Genomic DNA, 21,404 nt, shown 5'->3' on the forward strand with positions numbered 1-21,404 from the left:
AATTAATTTAGTATCAAATCAAGTGGTCAAAAAATAAAAAAAAATATGCGCATCTTGATGCATTATTTTTTGAAAAACCTTCATTTTAAAAAAATCTAAAAAAAATAGTAAATTTCTTACAAAATATATAATTTGGTCCCCGAGATCTAGTTAAATTGTTTGAATTTGTTGTTTGAACTTTGAAAACAAATCAATGACTTATAAGCATACGTGACGATATACTTATATAAGTAGTGTAGTTGGACTCATATTATAGTGTACTTATATCTTTGCATTATCCATACTTCTTATTTTGCACACATAAGTCTATTTTAGAACTATCTTCTAATCTAGTGGCAAAAACAATACTCTTTGCGTGAGAGGTCAAAATCTGAATAAAAAACGAATAGAAAAATCTGTCGTGAATATTAAAAAATTAAATGCCTTGACTTTCAATACTTATAAAAAAAGAGAGTTAATCTCTTTAGGAAATAAGAATTTTCATAAATTTTGATATTTAGTTTTTAAATATTTCTTACGGAAATTGAATCCACGTTTTTCTATTATAAAGAAATGAAATATATTATCATCTGTTTTGAACTTATAATGCATTGATTATATTGTATGATGACACATTCAGATCTGATTTAAGAGTTAGGCTGGGGTGCTATGGATAGCATAGAGGTCTCTATGCTACGGCTCAATATTTGAGTTTTCAAAATCCAAACGGTCGATCTGAACCGTTCATCTTATTCTCCATATTAATATCTGCTTGGAGACCAAATTTTATAATTTTCTGAATTTTTTTACTATTTATTAAGCCACTTTGAAAATCGCTAATCCAACGGTTTTACTGTTTTGTGCAGCCACCGTTGGATCAACAATTTTGTAAAATACTTAATAAATAGTAAACAAATTCAGAAAAATGTAAAATTTGGTCTCCAAGCAGATATTAATATGGAGAATAAGATGAACGGTTCGGATCGACCGTTTGGATTTTGAAAACTCGAATATTGAGCCGTAGCATAGAGGCCACTATGCTATCCATAGCACCCCAGCCTAACTCCTGATTTAAACCTATAATTTATCAGGGTATAACTAAGGTGTTTTTAAGCTCGCCAAGTATTTTGAGAATCTTAACTCAAAAATCTATCAAATTGACTTTAACAACAAATATAAACCATTAAAATCAATTTAATTTACAAATAATACGTTTGTATATTAAATTTATAAAACTTTAAATTAATTTAATATAAAATCAAGCGGTTAAAAAATAATAAAAAACAAATATATAGTTCTATTTGCTATTTAGATTTTATACTAAATGAATTTGAAAATATATAGATCTGACATGTAAGTTAAAAAACAAAATCTGCTTGAACAATTTGGATTAATTATTGGAGATTATTCAATAAGTTTTGAAGTTCATCAAGTCTTGGATCAACAATGTTAATGTTAACTTCTTAAAAAAACAAAGAAACCCCGAAGCCCTAATTGGTGATGATAAATTGATCAGACACTTCCCTCTTGCCTCTTGTGCCTTTTCCAATTTTCCCTATTAAAGCCTTTTTCTCCCCAATTTCGTTCTTGCTTCCCGTGTTGTATATCGCTTCGCTCGCTCTTACTCTTTCCTCTCTCTCTCTCTCTCTCTCTCTCTCTCTCTCTCTTGCTCTCAGAGATCGATCAAGCTCTTTTATTCTCTCAGTAGGTTTTCTATCCCGCCTCCAATTTCTCTCTCAGTCTCGATCTATTTCTTAGGGTTTGTAGAGGCAAAAAAAGGTTGGTTAATTGAATAGACAGCGAGCTCTTTGCTCTGTGTCTTCTTCTTCTTCGTGTTCTTGCCGTTGCATGAGTGAAGGTAGAGTATCTGGTGTTAAATGGAGGTGGAGAGGCAAGAACCTTGTGGAGGAAGGGACATGGCGTCTCTCGACCTTGACCTATTGCAATTGCCGGAGCTATCTCCTTTTGCACTGAGGGAAAGGCCGAGTCTTCCTGAGGCCTTGTATCGCCAGTGGCTTTCTCTTCCAGAGACTTCCAAATCGGTAATGAGTCGTTTTACTCTCTCTTTTTTTTCCTCTCTATCAGCGGGGAAGATGGCCCTTGGATTCGATCTGTGGTGGAAAAATTGGGTTATAAGAGCTTGCTGTTAGTTTCTAAAAGGAGAATTCAGTTAAACTGTTTTAATCAGTTGAAAAGTAGCTCAGAAGTTTACGCGAGTTAACTCAGTTTCTTGAATTGAGAGAAATATTAATTAGAAAGTTGTATGTTTCTCCTTTCCTGGGAAACATTTAGATATCAAGCACTGGATAAAGTGACTATCCCTAAAAAAATTTAAAAATTATAGAAGTGCAATAATAATATACTGCTTCTGATTATCCTTGATTTATGGATTCTGGTTACATGTAATTTATGCGAGTGCCGACAGAATTCTCCTTTTAGTCAGATTTCCCGAATCTATCTCTATCTTTAATACACGTGACATGTATCGGAAGGATCTCTTTTCCGGGAAATTCCAAAATTAGCCCTTTTTGTTCTTTCTTTTTAGATTTTGGTGAGACTACACGCATGCTTGAGTGTACACAGGTATGTCGGGATTATCTGTGTTCCCCGTTATTGTTCCATTTATATTCACACTACTTTTTATATTTGATTTGAAACGGCAAGGTGGGCTTAATAGGCGAACTAGGTGCTTAGGCGTAGTAAAAATTTTGAAAGATGAAATGAAGTTACCCATTGCAAATGCAGATATATCTAATTTTGGGTATTCCAATATCATGTGAGCAATGGGTGTTGTCTCAATGTAATAAAAAACTATAATTAAGTTCCTTTGCTTTCTGTTTACATCCACACTATTACTTTTTAATATTTGATTTGAAACAACAAGATGGGCTAAATAGGTGAACTAGGTGCTTAGATGGGGTTAAAATTTCCATTTTTACTCCGGAACATGAAAATAATAGAGAAAAATACTTTGTGATTGTGGTTTCTCCATTGCAAATGCAGAAAAAATTTCATTTTTTACTTTGTGATTTCTATATGTGATTGTGGTTTCTCAAAGAAAGATGAATTGAAATTATCTCCATTGCAAATGCAGATATTCCTATATCATGTCACCAAGAGTTATCCCATTGCAAATGCAGATATTCCTAATTTTGGGTATTCTATATCATGTCACCAATAGGTGTTATCTTAATATGAAAAAAAATGCTATAATTAAGTTTTCTTTTGTAAAATTATTGTATTATAAATAAATATGGAGGGGCTAAAGGCACTATCCTGTATAATAGACAATATATGTCACCGTTCTGAAATAAATCATGGCGGCACAATTCACCTGTTGTAACGGCTTGCCGAATGTGCTAGAAGATTTAGTAAGAAAATATTGTTACTAGTTTAGCAGAAGACATATCGATTAATTTGTTTGCAAAATGCACTAGAAAGCGTGTCTCTTACCTTATTCATGCCTGTAGGTGAAGTCATTGATCGAAGATTCGCAAGCTGGAGGGTCGATAAACATCTCCTGCAGTACCACTGCAACAAATGCCAACATTAGCGGTTCATTGCCTTCTATGTTCCCTGCCGGGAGTGCGCCACCTCTCTCACCCCGCAGCACTACCAGTTCACCTCGATTTGCGCGCCGTGCCTCCTCTGTGGGCCCCTCCTCCCTTGGTTCTCCTCTGAAATTAGTCAGCGAACCCGTCAGAGAAGTTATACCTCAGGTACTTCTGTTATGATCATTTTATGCTGTCCAGCACATTTTATGAACGGGTTCTGTAATAAATTACCAAATTGACCCAACTCAAGGAGCTTACCCTACCCCAAAATAGATCATGAAAGAGATTTATTTAACCGAACACAAATATTTTAAATGTCAGACGGCCCTAGCTAATCCATGACCTAAAAAAACCAAACCTGATTTGAGCCTGCCAAAACACAGGTTGTCCGAAAACCTGATTTGCTGAAACCATTTGCCACCTAATCTGTTAAATTTATCCAGCCAATGGTGATCTGTTCTTCCCTTCTGCCTATGAACCAACTGGTTGAGAGATGTTTTAACTGATAACTGGTAAAACAAACCTTTGAATTGTCTGTTATATTATTTGAATTATTCTATATTTAAAGGTCCATTATCTATTCTTATTAGTTCTATTTCAAAAATGGGCGTCCACCTACAAAAGAATTGAAGGAGCAGTGCCTATCTCGACTCGACCACCTTTTCTTTGGAGGCGAGGGGCTTTCTATTCAAGGTAGTTTTTATTTGAAAATAGTAAATTACTTGGCATACTTTTTTTGCTAAGTCAGATCCGTGAATTTATGACTCACTCTTTTTTGCATTTTTTCTTCTGACTTTAGAGTTTAGATCTGTTACAAAGGATATATGTAAGCTACCAGCTTTCCTCTCCAGTTCCCTCTTCCGAAAGATTGACACTGGTGAAACTGGAATTGTAACAAGGTATGCAAGTCCTTTTTTGTAGGCTTCTTTTTCTTTTGAACAAGTATGTTAGATGTATCTGTCACATATATATGATTTCAGGGATGCATTCGTTGACTATTGGATAAATAGCAATATGATGGCAGTGGATGCAGCTACACAAATATTTACCATATTGAAGAAGCCAAATTTAGACCATCTCATGAAGGTTTGTTCTCTGTTGCTATAACAATTAAGTAAATCTCTTAGTTAAACTTTCGTATTACTTATCAATGCATGTCATCCATTTCTAATTTCAGTTTATTGTTTTTGTTTTAGGACGATTTTAAGCCAATCCTTAGGGAACTCTTGGCAACTCATCCTGGACTGGAGTTCTTGCAGGGCACACCTGAATTTCAGGAGAGATATGGTACACATTTTGTCAATTCTGACCCATATCGTACCAATTGACTCTGGTATAATTATATTAAATCTTAGTAGTCATAAACTCTTACAAAGTGTTTTGCTTTTTCCTGGTTCATTATAAGCTATATCCTTATCAACATATATTTTTAGAAATTCATGATTTGTCATACAAAGCAATGTGCTAATATCTTTGTAAGCAAATCTGATGTTTGTGATGTCAAATTTTACTGCAGCGGAAACGGTAATATACAGGATATATTACTTCATAAATAAATCTGGAAATGGCTGTATAACTCTTAGAGACCTCAAGCTTGGAAATTTGGTTACTGCCATGCAACAACTAGATGAAGAGGACGATATCAACAAAGTTTTAAGGTAGTTTATACTTGAAAAGTTTGTGTATTCACACGGTTTATCCATTAGCGAGGTAGACTGCCTGGTTCAAAACCCCTTCTAACAGTTATAGCAGAAATAGTGTTTATCAATAGCTTAGTTTGGTGGTATGTCCTATTTTATTTCAACATGAGAAGGAAATTCTTTATTTTGTCAAATATATTTATGGTGCTTGAATCTATTGTCCAGGTACTTCTCATATGAGCACTTTTATGTGATATATTGCAAGTTCTGGGAGCTGGACACAGATCATGATTTTTTGATTGACAAGGAGAACCTAATCAGATATGGCAATCATTCTCTGACCTACAGAATAGTTGATAGGATATTTTCTCAGGTATACCCTCCCCCCAATCCTCTCTCTCTCTCTGTGAATCCTTGGCATGGGACTGCCAAGTATCTCCTCTCTCTCTGGGACAAAGGGGAAGTCAATTATATTTTAATCTCTGTTTCTGGAGTAATAGGGGGAATTAATCATAATCCTTGGAGTTTAGTTTTATTCTGGTAACTAAAATAGAAAGCTAAACGTAAAATCCCCCATCTCAAAATTATTGCAACTTATTCTAACAAAGCATGCAGTTGAGGTCAGTTACTCCTGTTTTGGTTATTTTCAAGTTAATACTGCCTTCAAATTCCTCTGGTCATCTCAGTTCTTCTTTAAATACATGAGATGTTTTTCTGCTGTTAGGTCCCCCGGAAATTCACAAGCATCAGCGAAGGAAAAATGGGATATGAAGATTTTGTTTATTTTATACTGTCAGAGGAGGATAAGTCGTCTGAGCCTAGTATTGAATACTGGTAAGTTCCAGTTGTTAGATTGTAAAAAAAAAAGAAAAGAAGAGAGTACTCTCTATTTTTATGTCCTAAAATTTGTTACCGCTACAATGTCAGGTTCAAGTGCATAGATCTGGATGGAAATGGGATCCTTACTCCTAATGAGATGCAATTTTTCTATGAGGAGCAGTTGCACAGAATGGAATGCATGGCCCAAGAACCTGTTCTTTTTGAAGATATTTTATGTCAGATGTTTGATATGATTAAACCTGAGGTTTGTCATTTCCATATCAATCTGATAACTCCTAATTAAAGCATGATACTACCATTTTGTCTGAAAGTATTGATTTTATTGCAGAATGAAGGCTATTTTACTCTGCGTGACCTAAAGAAGTCCAAGCTTTCGGGGAATATTTTTAACATACTGTTTAATCTCAACAAGTTTATGGCATTCGAGACGCGAGATCCGTTTCTCATTCGTCAGGTAAGGGCAGTTTAATATTGTAAGCTGAATCTGGTCTATCCATGCAAAATCTGAAGATCACTCCCTATGAAATGAGGAATGTCATGGAGAGTCATAATTTACAAAATCACATAAGTATCAAGGATGCCCTTGCAAAACGAATAAGTATGATCAATACCAGGGATACATTTGAAATATGTCAACATTACTTAAATTGGTGAACAACCTGAGTTAATGTCATTGTAAACAAATAAGTAATAGTAGTTGCATTTCCTTTTAATGCATGAAAACATATTTCCTATTTTTCCCCCTTAAAACCATGGTCTGTAAAATCGGCCGAGTTGAACTGGAATTGGTCACGGCGGTCTGATTTTGGACTGAGTTAAGTGGTGTGCGATTTTTACGAGAATAATCAGTGGAATCGGACCGATTCACACAATTTGGGCCGATTCTCTCATAGCTGGGATCGGGGAGTGGGAAGAGATGTAGCGGAGAGACTTGGATTGGGCCCACCGTGAAATGGGTTGGGGAAATGGGAAGAAGAAAGAAAGGAGAAGGGAACTTCTCCATTAAAACTTTTGAGTGAACTTGGTGCATAGGCGTTGTACATTTTTTTTTCTTTAGATATACTATCAATTATTGGCTCACCGTGAACCCGGATCAATTCTATCATTGTGTAGCAAAAATAAAGCATTTAATGTTGGAATGGATTGTTTTAATAATTGTGCTGTCATTGGTGTTATGAGTGCTAGAAGATATGTTTAGGTATTTTATAAATTACTTTTTTCTTGTAGTGATATTTATATTTGTGCCGATTTTTTTTTAATTATTATTTCTTAAATTGTTTGTGTTTTCTCTTTGTTTTAATTTAAAATTAACTCTATCATGTTTTTGAATGTTTATATTATATTATATTAGTTGATTATTTGAATGTAATCGTTCTCTTAACATAGATATTTGTCAACTTAATTTTTTTTATCAATTTTTCCCTATTTTTTTTAGTACAAAACAAGCTTTTTGTCAAAAAAAAGAATCTGAGTTTCCAATCCAATTCGGCTGATTCTGACGATTCTTTTGATTCCGATTCCAATTCCAATTCCAATTCCACGGTCAAGTGACCGATTCCGATTATGATCCAATTTTCACAGACCTTGCTTAAAACCCATATTGTGGTACCACATACGCCCACAATCACTGAGGGAGACATCTTGCAGATGGAATGCTGCTAACAGGGGGCCATCTGTACCTTTTTTTATGGTTTCACGGCTATCTGTACTACTAAATATTTTGTTAAGGGCATACCGTGATTCTCTAAAATTTTGTCAAACTAGATTATTTTCAATATCTTTTGATACTTCCATCTGTTTTGTTTTCATTAGGAAAGGGAGAACCCAACAATGACTGAGTGGGACCGTTTTGCACATAGAGAGTATATAAGGTTGTCAATGGAGGAAGATGGTGAAGATGCCTCCAACGGAAGCGGTGATGTATGGGACGACTCGTCACTCGAGGCTCCATTTTGATGTAGGCTCTCTCTCTCTCTCTCTAAAGGAGATTGTGACAAGATTTTGATAGAATTGAAACTGAAAAATAATAATTATTATCAAAAGTTTTCATATCACACAGACAATACACTTGAGTTCATATATATGAATCACAACATATTCTTACAGAAGGAATTGGGTTTTGTCCAAGGGCTTTGGACAAAATCTCATCCAAAGCCGGGCCTATTTGTTTGATCTGCATTAAAATTTAAACTGTCCATGCAAATTTTAGCATGGATCGGACGGTTTAGGACTGACTTTGAATGAGGCTTTGTCCAAAGCCCTTTGGACAAAAGCTCCACCCGTAGTATCATAGTACAATTTCTATATTTTGTGTAATACCAAATACAGAATTTCCAAAATATAGATGCATCAGAGAGAGAAAATAGAGATGTGCTAGCTAGAGAAAGATATCCTTGAGAGAAACATTTCAAACTGAGATGCATATCAGAATCTCAAAGATCCCATTGAACTAGAGCAGAGAGAAACCAAGTAGCCTTGTATTTTTTGTTTAAATCATTTAATTCTGATTGTTTTTTGTTTAATTAGATGCGGGAAAACTGGATGGTGATGAAACTGTTATCTTTTCAAAGAAATCTTGCGTGGGATCATGGCATCAGCTCACATCGCCAGATGACTAATTTAAAGTTTTTACTGTGCAGTTCTAATTTGAAATTCATTTTTTTATTCTGTGCAAAAGGCAAGTGGCGTGTTATGTGGCTAGAAAGGTGCCTCAAATTTGCAGTGAGGCATCAGGTTTAGTTTGTATTGACAATTGGTGGTCCAGCAATAACCTGTTTATTCTAAGTATCGGGCCGAAATTTTGAACAATCATTTGTAGTTAACTGTCTTGTATTGGATAGCAATGGATATGTGCGGCTTAGGCAATTAACAGCTGGATAAGTGCCTTCTAAATGTATTTTGGTTTGCAGTGGATATTAGATTTGGGGGCGTATATTGCATGCTGGTTGTGACAATAGTTGAAAAAAATGTTGTGTTATAACATTTATCCTTGTGAATCTCCTTGTTTGAATTTCTTTTTTCTCTTGAACCTTTTCTGATTGCAGTAAATCCGATTTGTGACAAAAAAAATTATTTTCTTTTGTAAAAATCATTTTTAAACTATCAATACTTTTTCGCATGGACAGGATGACTAGGGATTAGTATTTGCCTGAACTATCAATGTTTGATGCATGGAAACTTAGAGATCAGTGTTTCTATTAACTCCAAACAAGCGAATAATTCAACTTCTTTCCCAGATTATATTACTTGTGACCTCAGAAATTGTGGAAATGAAACCCTCGTGATCTAACAAGTTTAGCGTGTAGAAATTAGAATAGAATTTGCAAATAGTCAATGGCATAAAAACAACTCAGTTCCTCTTGGCATAAATACGACCAAGTAAATTTAATAACTTTATTGAGTTCGTTTCACACGAGATCAACTACATTAATTAGTAATGAATCAAGATTTTCAATAATCGTTAATATTTTTTAACATGCATGTGAAATATATAATTTTTTGTACAATGTATATGTTTGGCAACGAATTTATACTTTATTAGTTTATTATGATTAGATTTTACATGCCTCTCAGTGATTGATGTTTTTAGGCTGTCTCCTGAGAGTATTGGATGGTGTTGATTTCTCTTTGGAAGGTCAGGCTGCGTCTGTTATTGACTTATTTCAATTATTTTTAGATTCGTGAAATTCAGCTTCTACGTAGATTATTTTCCATTTTATGTTGCAGTAATTCGGTGGGCTTGTTATAAATTTTCATGTATTTGGTACTTTTTGTTAAATCGTAGGCTAAAAGAGTTCAGATCCGGTTCGGGATCAGGGTGCAGTAAATCCGAACACAACAATTTAGTAAAAGAAATTTGCTAGTGCAGCATATAAAATAAGTAATTGTGCTTCTGCAACATATTAAATTTGAATAATTATATTAATCTCCTCACTCCTGTCCTCCCTTTTTTCCCGCACACTCTCTCCTCAATGTTAACTTCCTTAACAATCTTTATCCCATCATTTATTCCGCTAATAATTTACATTTATCCCCGCAATAAATTAGACTGTCCTCTAATAACAATCCCCGCATTAATTATGCTGTCCTCTAATAACAATCCCCGCATTAATTATATTGTCCTAAAATAACAATCCCTGCATTAATTATATTTTTCTTTAATAACAATTCCCGCTAACATAAAGTTTTTATCCATGTAACATAAAATACTTATCCATATAACATAAAGTATTTATTATTATGCTTGAGAAATATTTATCATTGATGTTTTACTAAAAGTTGTAGCTATGTCTGTGAAGTATTTATTCATGTAACATAAAATATTTATCATTATGTCTGAGAAGTATTTATTATTAATGTTTTACTGAAAGTTGCAATTATGTCTGAAAAGTATTTATCCATGTAACATAAAATACCTATCCATGTAACATAAAGTTGCAATTATGTCTAAAAAGTATTTATCCATGTCTGAAAAGTATTTATTACTAGCTTTTAAGATGGATACAAATTCGCTATTTAAAAAAAATAATGATTTTAAAAAATTCTAAACAAATAGTAAATTTTTTAGAAAAATGTAAAATTTGATCCCAAGTACATTTCAATATAGATATCACGTTGAACGATTTGAATCGACTGTTTAGACTTTTACTCCAACGATTTACCACCGAATGCACAAAAGAGTACATACATTGCAATGTATTGTAGCTCAACTCTCTCTATATATACATCAAAACAGATGTAAAAAGATATAATTTAAGAAAGAAATATAGAAACCTACCCATCCATATTTTTTTAAGGAACTTAATAATTACTCGTACGATGTCGCATGTGTCTAAATCTAATAATTATTTATATATATATATATATATATAAAAAATCATTACAAATCAAAAAGGCCTATTAGCTCAGCTGGTTAGAGCGTCGTGCTAATAACGCGAAGGTCGCAGGTTCGAGACCTGCATGGGCCATTCCCAATTTTTTCCCCGAATTACGCGTATTTTAATCTATTATTTTCCCGAATTACTTGGGAATACAACTCATCCTGTTCAGAACTGTCTTAGTCAAAGCTGCTCAAAATTAGTTGTGTAGATTATTTTTCCCACCTAATTTTTTTCTTATATTTTATCAACAAGAAAATCCTGTATTACTTACTGCATAGTGCTAGAAATATTATTATGGATAATTACGCATAAATAATTTTTTACTTCAAAAACCTTGAGAGTTGAGGTAATATTTTTTATTTAATATATGTTTGAATAAAAAAAAATGATATTATAAATATTTAAAGTTGAACGACTTGACCAGTCAATTCTATCTTTATCTAAAAAAATGTTAATTTATGGTGAATATTTTTCCTGAAATATACGCCTCAATTTTTCTTTTCCTAGAATATAGATTTTTGAGTTGTTGAGAACTTGAAACGAGCACTGTAATTTCACTGTACACTATTCCAACTGTTGGGATGAAATAGTTCATAATTAATATTTTGCCAACACGGCATTTTGAAAGCAATTTCACAAAATTTTTTTAAAAAAAATCTATTGATGAAATTATCATACATTCTTGACATTACAAATGAAATTGCCACACAAAATTTGAAGTTAGAAAGAAATTACCAAAATAGTTGAAAGGTCAGCTAATCAAAACGCAAAAGTTCAGGGGTGATTTTGAGATTTTCCATCCAAGGAAAAATAGATATACCAAAATTGGTTCTGAATTTGCAAGAACCATTCATTTTACCGCGTGCCATCTTATAAGCTACAAAGAGCAACTAACACATGGGTTTTGTTCTATGAAAAGATAACCAACCAATGGCTTAGCCTTTATAAAACGAATTTAAGTTCCTCAAATGGATTTGGAGAGAGAATTTATCTGAAAGAGAAATAAATAAATTTCCTTTTAGGAAGACGGATAAACAAAAACAAATTCTTAAGAGGGATTAAATTCACCATGGCAATTATTGGTTTTTATTTGTATCTAATGCATCTGATATGATCGTTCCAAAGGTAATTTCACAATTTGGTTTTATGAAGAGAGTTAAACACAATATTTGATTCGATTCTCTGATTTTTCATGATTTCAAATGTGCTAATACTGTAATTTTTGGAGAATATTATGTTGTGATTTTTATTCCAATTGTTAATTATTCTAAAATGAGATAAGACTTACAATTCATTTTTTATTGCCTTTTTCTTTCAGGAGCAAAGCTAGAAAATTATTTAGAGCGGCGTAATTTTTTAGCGAGGTACTGCTTATTTTTTTAAAACTTTGAATTTACAAATATAATTTTTTTTTTCAAACAACAGACAGAAAGGGGTGCTAAGCACTCTCTATAATTTGTTTTTTTTTTCAGTTTTATCCTTTAATTTTTTTACAAAACATATTCCATTAGTCCATTCCTCGTAATATGAAATTACATGATACTTATTAATAAATCCAGTTCTCTATTTCAATTTTCTGATTCTGTCCCCGGCATATATATTTGCCTCACTAAAGTATATATTTACTTTTGTGTCTAGTAGGAAATAAAAGAGGAGAATACAATCACATTTCTCTTCACTACATCCATTAATGGCTTCTAAGATGAAGAAAGGCTTCCTCAGACCTATCCGTTATCTTTCTCAAATTTTCGGTTAGCAAAGTTTACATTTCTCTAATATTTTATAAACCAAATATGCAGATAATACTCGGTACAAATTTAAATTTATGTAAAGTTGATACTTATGAAAAAAAATATAAAATATTATGACCATCTCTAATTAATGAATAATCCAAAACCAAAAATATTTGGGACAACTATTAGCATTCTAGAAAAAAAAAATGAAAATACAGAGGTGGTATGTTTACCAATGAGATTTATGCAAGTGAATGTAGTATGAAATATGAATGTTTGAGATTTTATAGTCATTAAAAGAGATGCTTTGTTGGTCACAGATGGGAGAGAGTCCGAGATGCAGATCGGTTTCCCGACAAACGTCAGACATGTGGCTCATATCGGAATGGATTCAACTGACGAAGGACCCAGCTGGGTAATTTGTTAATTTCTTTTGTGTTTAAGCTCAAACAACAACAACAACAACAATAATAACAATAAAGACCTCAAACTTATTATTTATTTGTCTGTGAAAAATTAGATGAAAGAGTACCACTCAGCACCACTACCAACTGGAGTTGATGGCTCAGATAGCCCAGAACCAGGAACTGTATGGGCCTCAGCAGGTAATTAACCAAAAATAATTTTCATTACAAAAACCATAAGTTTAATCTATATTAAAAAAAAAAAAAAAAAAAACATATATTATGTAGACATGGCGTTAATCGGAGGATTGGAAGACCCGAGATCATCGGAACGCAGCAGTTCAGCCTCAGCATCAGCAGGACCTACGAGGGAAGAATCCCCCTACATGTCACCCGAAACCTATCCATTTCAACATGCTCACAGTGAAAGAAGGAATGCAGAATCATCTTCGAGTCGTGGCATTTCCAAGAAGGGACGCAGATACAAGAAGAAAGAAGGCGTTGAGGCACCCACCGATTCCATATCCGGGCAAGAATTGCCCGCAGTCCCGAAGAAAACCCGTCGAAGGAAACAAAAAGATTCGTCTGAAACAAGCACGACTACTCCTGTGGGACCCTCCAGACTGAAGGAATGCTGCACAGATGCATCTGCTGCTAAGGAAATTGACAAGATGTTGCAACCGCAGGTTATGAAGCCATTAGCCATTATTAGCTCCTGATCTTCTCATTACTGAGAACTTCTCAGGAGGTTGTTCATATAGATCATGTTTGGTTGCTACTTAAATTTAAGAAGGATTAAACATTTCTTTCATTTTGCTTCTTGTTTGATAACTTAAGTTATTGTTTAAATGAGTAATATATCGAGAAAATTAATCTCTGTCAATGACAGTAGACCCTACAAGTGGAATAAATATGAAGTAATTTAATTTGTTTGAAGAGATAATTTAACTTGTTCCTCCTATATCACTACTAGCTTGGTACTTTATGGAACAAGAGATTAATTCTACATCTTACTCTACAACTAGATGTATATAACCATAAATTATTCTTGTAAATTTAGTGCATCACTTGTTTTGCATCCTAAAATTAATTTCAGCCTAGTTTCATATATATTGTTGTTTCACGACTTGTATTGAGAGTTGCTTAATATACGATACGATTTAAGGTAGTGTTAGGTTAATTTGCAATTTGTTGTTTGCGCTAAATTGTTTTTACAAGAAGTTTTAACAAATTCTAAAGATCGAGCAATGATGTTCTGCTCTTTGTTTGCGCTAAAATCGAAAGAGAAGCTGACAAAAGAGAAAGAAAGCGGAGGTGAAATTCATATATAATTTTAACATTATTTTACACTGATTCTCAATCCACCTCACCTTCTTTTTCTTTTCTTTTCTTTATACGTTCCGATTTAGAGCGCAGTCGGAATATTCAAAGGATGATTTCATTAGTAGAGGTAAGTTTGGTGATAGTTTTTGCTTTCTCGTCGGAATCAAACGGTTGTTGATCACTTGTTCTTATTGGGTCCAATAATTAAGGTGAAATTATTGGAATTGGACCATGCTATGCATGCTGCAACCTCCTTTTGAACCTCTTAGATATTAATGCCCTTTTCAAATATTAAATATATGTTGTTTATGTCTTTAAGGACAAATCTTAAATATATGCCCTTTTCACTTGGAGATATTTAGTCCCGTCCCTTGGACGAGATAGTTAATTCTAGTCTACCTATATCTCGAAAAAATTCAGAAACGATCCCCTATTTCGATATTTTATTTATTTACTTTCTATTAGTAAAAAAATTCCGGATGAAGAGATGCTTGCAATTCAAATTTGAAGACAGAGATTAGCAGTGAGTAGGAGACGACTATTGATGGAGGATTGTTGGGTTTTGACATGTCCGCTCATGGCGATATTTAACTTGTGTTTGATTAATCTTTTTATTATTTTTTGTGATTTTTGTGCTGTTTGGATGTATGAACTGACTTGGATGATTGGATGATTGGATGTATGAACTGATTAATCTTTTTATTATCTTTTTATGGGAGCATTTTGGATTTTATGGAGGCGTATTTTGTGAGATGATGGGCATTTAAGCATTTTTGTTGTATGATATCGTAGCTAAAATTGGTATATATTTCTAAATTATTTCATTTGTAGAAATTGTGACCCTGTCAATATATATATGTCACACCCCCGATCCGGAGGTGCGACGATTCTACCGCGTCTATTTACCATAACAATATTCGTAACATAAGGCATGGATCTTTTTATGCATTGCCAATAGCATCCATTATTTTTGCCACATCCCAATTTATTTATAAAATTTATCTGACATTTTATAGTGGATGATGCTAGAGATATATTCTCTGCACCCTGTCAGATATAATAAACTCAAATCCCATACCTTTAGGTGGCCCTGCTGTCAAATATTACCCGGAAACTCTCTTTATCTTCGTATAATAAACATGTAACCCACAAGGGGAAACGAGTGAGAAATAATAAATTATTTCTCAGTGCTGATTGCAACTCAGATTATTGGATTCGAATGAAATCCATATTCAGAATGAAATCACCGCACGAGAAATTATCAGTTCAGTTCTATAATGACGAATGCAAATGCTCAATAACAGTATCCAATTGAACAACAAAAATTATATAAATAAATCAGAACTCTAAGAATCTTATCAGAATAAATGGTTTGGGTTAAAATCTTTTAATACTTTAAGTATGGTAACGTTTGGGACCTAATCTTTATAACCACTAAGTCTGGTAACGTTTGGTTTCTTAACTTTACAATTTCTAGTTTGGTAACACTGATAGATACTATAACATGTATCTGTCGTGTCAGGGTTTATACCGTTCTAACTATCCCGACACCTGATTAACAGAAACAATACGAAATCAATATCACAATACTGTCATTATCGGAAAGAAAATCAATGATAAGACAGTTACCACAGTTCATTAGTCTTACAGTCACAATTCACATTTATTCAATATCCCCTATCCAACCGGTACTGGATTCAGTTGGGGTCATTCACCATATGCGCATAAGGGTCCTGGAGTAAAGTCTAGTAGCTAGCTAGACTTTACGTATAATAATCATTTTTCTCCACTATATGGAGGTTCAAGGATTTCAGTATTCAATATTCATTCAATTCAATCACTGTGGTCTCAATCAATCATTTGCAATAAGAATCAACCAATCGATAAACAATATCAACATGACAGTCAACAGACTTACCTGTAATTCAGTTTCAGTTGTATTGGGCTATGCATATGATGCAACAGTTCAATCAATGCAGTCAATCAAATATTCAAAATGCACAGCGAGTTACGATTTAATTCCTAGTTATGAATCTTAGACTAATCCAATAACCTCGCACCTCATATCGTAGGGCAAATAGAACGAGCAATCATTGCATATCAGTTGTCCGAGCAATCATGTCAAGTCTTATTCCACAGTATATATGCCTATAGCATAATAACATATTCTCGATTAATACTTATAAATTATCGTTACAAAACAATATAAATATATATGTACACACTAAGCAACTAGTTGATCACTTGTTTTTCTTATTCATTGCTAATTAATGACTTCATTTATTAATTATTGCTTAGTTCTTAACCTTTAATGTATTTACTTTATATTTTTAATTTATGTCTTATTCAAGGTCAAACAATTTCCATATCAATGTTCAAAGTCTAATACAAGTATATAATTTCACAAACTACAAATATATCCAGTTCAATTCTCTTTTATATCAAGGTTCAGTTTGATTCAAAGCCTATCTTAGTTAATTTATTTCCATCCGACTTACAAGTACAAATCTATATCAAAGCCCCTCTGACAAGTACCATCCGAAAGTTTAACTTCTTCATTTTGCAACTTAACTCCTCTGACAAGAGGGTTTTACTAAAGCATTAGTATTTAGCAAATTTAACCTTTATTTTATTTTCTGTTCATACGAACCAGCCCCTAGAAACCCAAAACAGGGGTTTTCCTCTCTATCATTTCTGATTGGATATGTACATGACTTAATTTCTAATTCTAAGAAAAATTCATTTTGCATAATATACAAATTATGGTATATATACCAACAGTTCAATTAATGGATATAATTGGAAACAGAGGTGTGATAAGTTTAAGTGTCAACTTTACATGATAAAACATGTACTAATAATAATCAATATGACACTTATTACAGTAATATTTTTACAATTGATGTATCATGATCATTACTATAATACAATAACTATATTAACTAGTAAATAATGACTGAGTTGTTATTATCATATTAATTAAAATTTTCTATTTAGTAACCCCTATTGATAAATTGTATTAACTGTTATTGGATAAAGACCCATTGGTACTGGTCCGTATAAGGTCAGAACAACATCTCGGTATCCAAAATAATACAAACATGGTAAAGTGTGCTATTTGAGGTCGATACCAGGTTTGAGTTCAACCTCGTACCTGCATCCTTACTGAGGTGTGATACCAATCGGTATAAATCAAAGGAAAATATATTTAACGTTTCTACATCACTACTGTTCTACTTTCATCGTTCTAAATAATTATTTTAACCTTAATGACAGATTTGAGTGACAACCGTAAAGAGAGAAAAAGGAAAGCAAAATACCATAAGAACTGAATTTTCGACTTAGAATCTTCCTATGATAAGTTTTCTCTGGTACTCATGCGCACACAAATAGAGAGAAGCCTCGCTATTTTATTTTTTTTTATTTATTTCTTCTTCACGCAAGGAAGAGAAGACTAATTGGGGGAATTATGAGATGAAGCACCCAGTAATAAACACGTGGCCATAGTGCCACAGAGGTGGTTCATTTTTATTTATTTTTTATTTTTTATTTTGTTCGTTTATATGTTAACCCTTAATGTTTCAAAATTTGCAAATTAGTCCCATGATAAATTAAAATAAAATATCATATTATCATGTGTTACAATATATATAGAGAGAGTTGGGCTACGGTGAGTTGCGAAGTAAAGCAACTATTTTACTTCACGCTCATATTTTGCAATTTTAAAGTTTAAAACGTCGATCCGAACCGCTCAACATGATCTCCATATTGAAATGTGCTTGGAGACCAAATTTTACATTTTTTGGAATTTTTTTACTATTTATTAAGCCACTTTGAAAATCGCCGATCCAGCGGTCCAGAATTTTTTTACTGTTTTTCACTGTTCACCAGGAATTTCAGATTTTCAAAGTGGCTTAATAAATAGTAAACAAATTCCAAAAAATGTAAAATTTAGTTTCCAAGCATATTTTATTATAGATTAAACATCTAATGGTTTGGATCGGCTATTTGAACTTTGAAAATAAAGATATTGCGTGAAGTAAAAACGTGTTTTACTTCGCAACTCACCGTAGCCTTACTCTCTCTCTCTCTCTCTCTCTCTCTCTCTCTCTATATATATATATATATATAGAGAGAGAGAGAGAGATGAGCTATGGTGAGTCATGGAGTAAAACGTGTTTGTACTCCACGCCGTATTTTCATTTTGAAAGTCCAAACGACCGATCCGAACCGTTAAATGTGATCTCCATATTGAAATGTGCTTGGAGACCAAATTTTACATTTTTTGGAATTTTTTTACTATTTATTAAGCAATTTTGAAAATTGCTGCTTTGCTATGAACAGTAAAAAACAGTGAAAATTTATGTACCATCGGATCAGCGATTTTCAAAATTGCTTAATAAATAGTAAAAAAAATTCAAAAAAAATGTAAATTTTGGTCTCCAAGCACATTTCAATATGGAGATCATGTTGAGCGGCTTGGATCGGTCGTTTGGATTTTCAAAATAAAAATATAGTGCCATGGAGCAATGGGCTATGATGCATTGCAATGCACGAAGGGGTTTGTGCATTGGACCATAAATCTAAAATTCAAAATCCAAATGGCCGATCCAAACCGTTCATCTTGTTCTCCATATTAATATGTGCTTGGAGATCAAATTTTACATTTTTCTGAATTTTTTTACTATTTATTAAGTATTTTACAAAATTATTGATCCAACGGTGGCTGCTGATATTACTGTTTTGTTAAGCCAAACGACCGATCCGAACCGTTCAACATGATCTCCATATTGAAATGTGCTTGGAGACCAAATTTTACATTTTTTGGAATTTTTTTACTATTTATTAAGCAATTTTGAATTTTTACTGATTCGATGGTACATAAATTTTTACTGTTCATAGCAAAGCAGCAATTTTCCAAATTGCTTATGTATGGGCTACGGTGAGTCGTGGAATAAAATGAGTTAGTACTCCATGACACTATAGTTTTACTTTGAAAATCCAAACGACCGATCCGAATCGCTCAATATGATCTCCATATTGAAATGTGCTTGGAGACCAAATTTTACATTTTTTGGAATTTTTTTACTATTTATTAAGCAATTTTAAAAATTGTTGATCCGATGGTCCATAAATTTTTACTGTTCATAGCAAAGCAGTAATTTTCAAAATTGCTTAATAAATAGTAAAAAAATTCCAAAATTTATAAAATTTGGTCTCTAAGCACATTTCAATATGGAGATGACATCTAACGGTTCGAATCGGTCGTTTGGACTTTCAAAATGAAAATACGGCGTGGAGTACAAATGCGTTTTACTCCATGGCTCACCATTGCTCATCTCATATATATATTTTAAAAAAAATTATTACATACGTTCGAGCCGAAATTTTTATTAATAGAAAAAATATTAATTAAATATCGAGATTAGAGAACGCTTTTGCATTTTATCGAGAAATAGGGAAAATGTGATGATTAATCATGGCCTCTAGCCGTTATGGTTTATCACAGCCAAAATTAGCGATACTAATCACTTTACTTATCATTAAAAAAAAATTCCTGGCCATTATAGACTAACGCCCAGGAATTATTATTATTATTTTTTGAATGAAATGGCTGCAATTTGAATTAATTTGAATGAAATTGCTGGCCATGATAGTCTATAACGGCCAGGAATTTTTTTTAGTTAATCAATAAGTGTAAGTGCGGAGATTTACACTAATTATGACCGTGATAGTCTATAACGGTTAGAGGACGTGATAAACTATCACGTTTTCCCTATTTCTCGATAAAACGCAAAAAATTCTCTAATCTCGATATTTAATTAATGAGAAAATTGGTTATTTGCCACTCCAAAACCTTCAAATTGTAAAAATATCATTCCAAAATTTGAAATTATAAAAATGCCCCTCCAAACTTCATTAATTTGTAATTTTGTCACTCTAAATAATTAATGACTAAAATGCCCTCCCTTCTTCTTCTCCTACCTCCTCTTCTTCTCCTGCCGTGGCATCTCAAGCTCCATTACCAACCTTACACAAAGGTGCCTCAAACTACTGGACCAAAACAAGCTACTAGTGAACAATGCAAGCAACTCCAAACAGTAGCAAGCCAAAAACGATCTCAGTATTCATGTTGAGAATAAGTTTGGGATATCAAAGATCAGGGCACATTAGGAATTCTCTTTAGATTGAGGCCAGTATGTTTGATTGTTTTAATATTACTGGTCTCTCTTTTGTCATTTATTAGAATAATACTTTATTATCATTTTGTAAGGAAAAGACAACAGAACAAAAGAGTTATTTTGACAGAGGCAAAAGAGAAATCCAAAATGATTTACCAAAATTTGAGAATTTCTAAATATTCCTGCACATATTGTGCACAATCCTTCAATGCACCCCACACTGTCATGCAATTTCATATCAATTCCAAATAATGTAGAATAGGACTGTTGGTAGACCCAATTATAATTCCTATTTTGTAATAACCTAACTATTTTTAAGCAAGCAAAACTATTCCTAAGCAATTAAAACACACCCTTGGTGGCAATAACTGTCAGAAGATGGGATTTTTTTTTTCAATTTGTTTTGGACAGGTACATTGATAGAAGAAGAAGAGGAGAAGAAGAAGGGAGGGCATTTTAGTCATTAATTATTTGGAGTGACAAAATTACAAATTAATGAAGTTTGAAGTGGCATTTTTACAATTTCAAATTTCGGAATGACATTTTTACAATTTGAAGGTTTTGGAGTAGCAAATAACCAAATTTCCCTTAATTAATATACTAGTACGTACCCGTGCGTTGCAACGGAAACATATTATAAATGAAGAAGATCAAAACTTTGATTTACAATTTGAATTCAAATTTTGATACAAGTAAGAGATTTGATAATAAAAAAGACGTCTTGTAGAAATATATACATCCCATAGACAAAAACCAAAAAGACAAAAAATATTTAGTGAAAGTTAATTCGTATTAATAAATTAGTTTCTCTATTTTGTGGCACTAATTATAGTTAATGTTACTAAAATCTCTCCTCAATATATGTTCTC

At 32.9% G+C, this 21,404-nt stretch overlaps 2 protein-coding genes and 1 non-coding gene across 4 annotated transcripts; all 3 read left to right on the top strand.

The window, feature by feature from the left end:
* Window positions 1-1,489: 1,489 nt before the first annotated feature.
* Window positions 1,490-9,009, top strand: LOC144567237 (serine/threonine protein phosphatase 2A regulatory subunit B''beta-like). Of its 2 annotated transcripts, none has more exons than XM_078317325.1 (13): window positions 1,490-2,021; window positions 3,450-3,698; window positions 4,124-4,226; window positions 4,333-4,432; window positions 4,514-4,619; window positions 4,730-4,820; window positions 5,050-5,191; window positions 5,399-5,546; window positions 5,898-6,007; window positions 6,101-6,257; window positions 6,342-6,467; window positions 7,826-7,970; window positions 8,540-9,009. In XM_078317325.1, the coding sequence occupies exons 1-12, from the start codon at window positions 1,857-1,859 to the stop codon at window positions 7,967-7,969; spliced, it is 1,641 nt and encodes a 546-aa protein (XP_078173451.1). In that variant the 5' UTR covers window positions 1,490-1,856; the 3' UTR covers window position 7,970; window positions 8,540-9,009. The 2 variants fall into 2 exon arrangements, with proteins under 2 accessions (XP_078173451.1, XP_078173452.1); XM_078317326.1 differs by lacking the exon at window positions 8,540-9,009 and adding an exon at window positions 8,342-8,470 and having other exon boundaries at window positions 1,516-2,021.
* Window positions 9,010-10,906: 1,897 nt separating this feature from the next.
* On the top strand, window positions 10,907-10,980 carry TRNAI-AAU (transfer RNA isoleucine (anticodon AAU)). The gene has a single exon. It is a non-coding gene; the product is annotated as a tRNA-Ile (tRNA).
* An 843-nt stretch (window positions 10,981-11,823) lies between these two features.
* On the top strand, window positions 11,824-14,440 carry LOC144567238 (uncharacterized). Its single transcript, XM_078317327.1, has 6 exons — window positions 11,824-12,018; window positions 12,212-12,257; window positions 12,535-12,644; window positions 12,947-13,041; window positions 13,147-13,231; window positions 13,319-14,440. Exons 3-6 carry the CDS (start codon window positions 12,584-12,586, stop codon window positions 13,747-13,749), a joined length of 672 nt encoding a protein of 223 aa, XP_078173453.1. The 5' UTR covers window positions 11,824-12,018; window positions 12,212-12,257; window positions 12,535-12,583; the 3' UTR covers window positions 13,750-14,440.
* The last annotated feature ends 6,964 nt before the right edge of the window (window positions 14,441-21,404 follow it).

This window comes from Carex rostrata, chromosome 16 (genome assembly GCF_964058835.1).
Source record: "Carex rostrata chromosome 16, lpCarRost1.2, whole genome shotgun sequence".
Lineage (NCBI taxonomy): Eukaryota > Viridiplantae > Streptophyta > Magnoliopsida > Poales > Cyperaceae > Carex > Carex rostrata.

Excerpts from the sequence above, each read along its gene's own strand:
- LOC144567238 (XM_078317327.1), top strand. The coding sequence starts at position 12,584 with ATGGCTTCTAAGATGAAGAAAGGCTTCCTCAGACCTATCCGTTATCTT. Across the intron at positions 13,042-13,146 it reads CTGACGAAGGACCCAGCTGG|ATGAAAGAGTACCACTCAGC; the intron begins GTAATTTGTTAA and ends GTGAAAAATTAG. Across the intron at positions 13,232-13,318 it reads AACTGTATGGGCCTCAGCAG|ACATGGCGTTAATCGGAGGA; the intron begins GTAATTAACCAA and ends TATATTATGTAG.
- LOC144567237 (XM_078317325.1), top strand. The coding sequence starts at position 1,857 with ATGGAGGTGGAGAGGCAAGAACCTTGTGGAGGAAGGGACATGGCGTCT. Across the intron at positions 4,227-4,332 it reads CGAGGGGCTTTCTATTCAAG|AGTTTAGATCTGTTACAAAG; the intron begins GTAGTTTTTATT and ends TTCTGACTTTAG. Across the intron at positions 5,547-5,897 it reads TTGATAGGATATTTTCTCAG|GTCCCCCGGAAATTCACAAG; the intron begins GTATACCCTCCC and ends TTCTGCTGTTAG.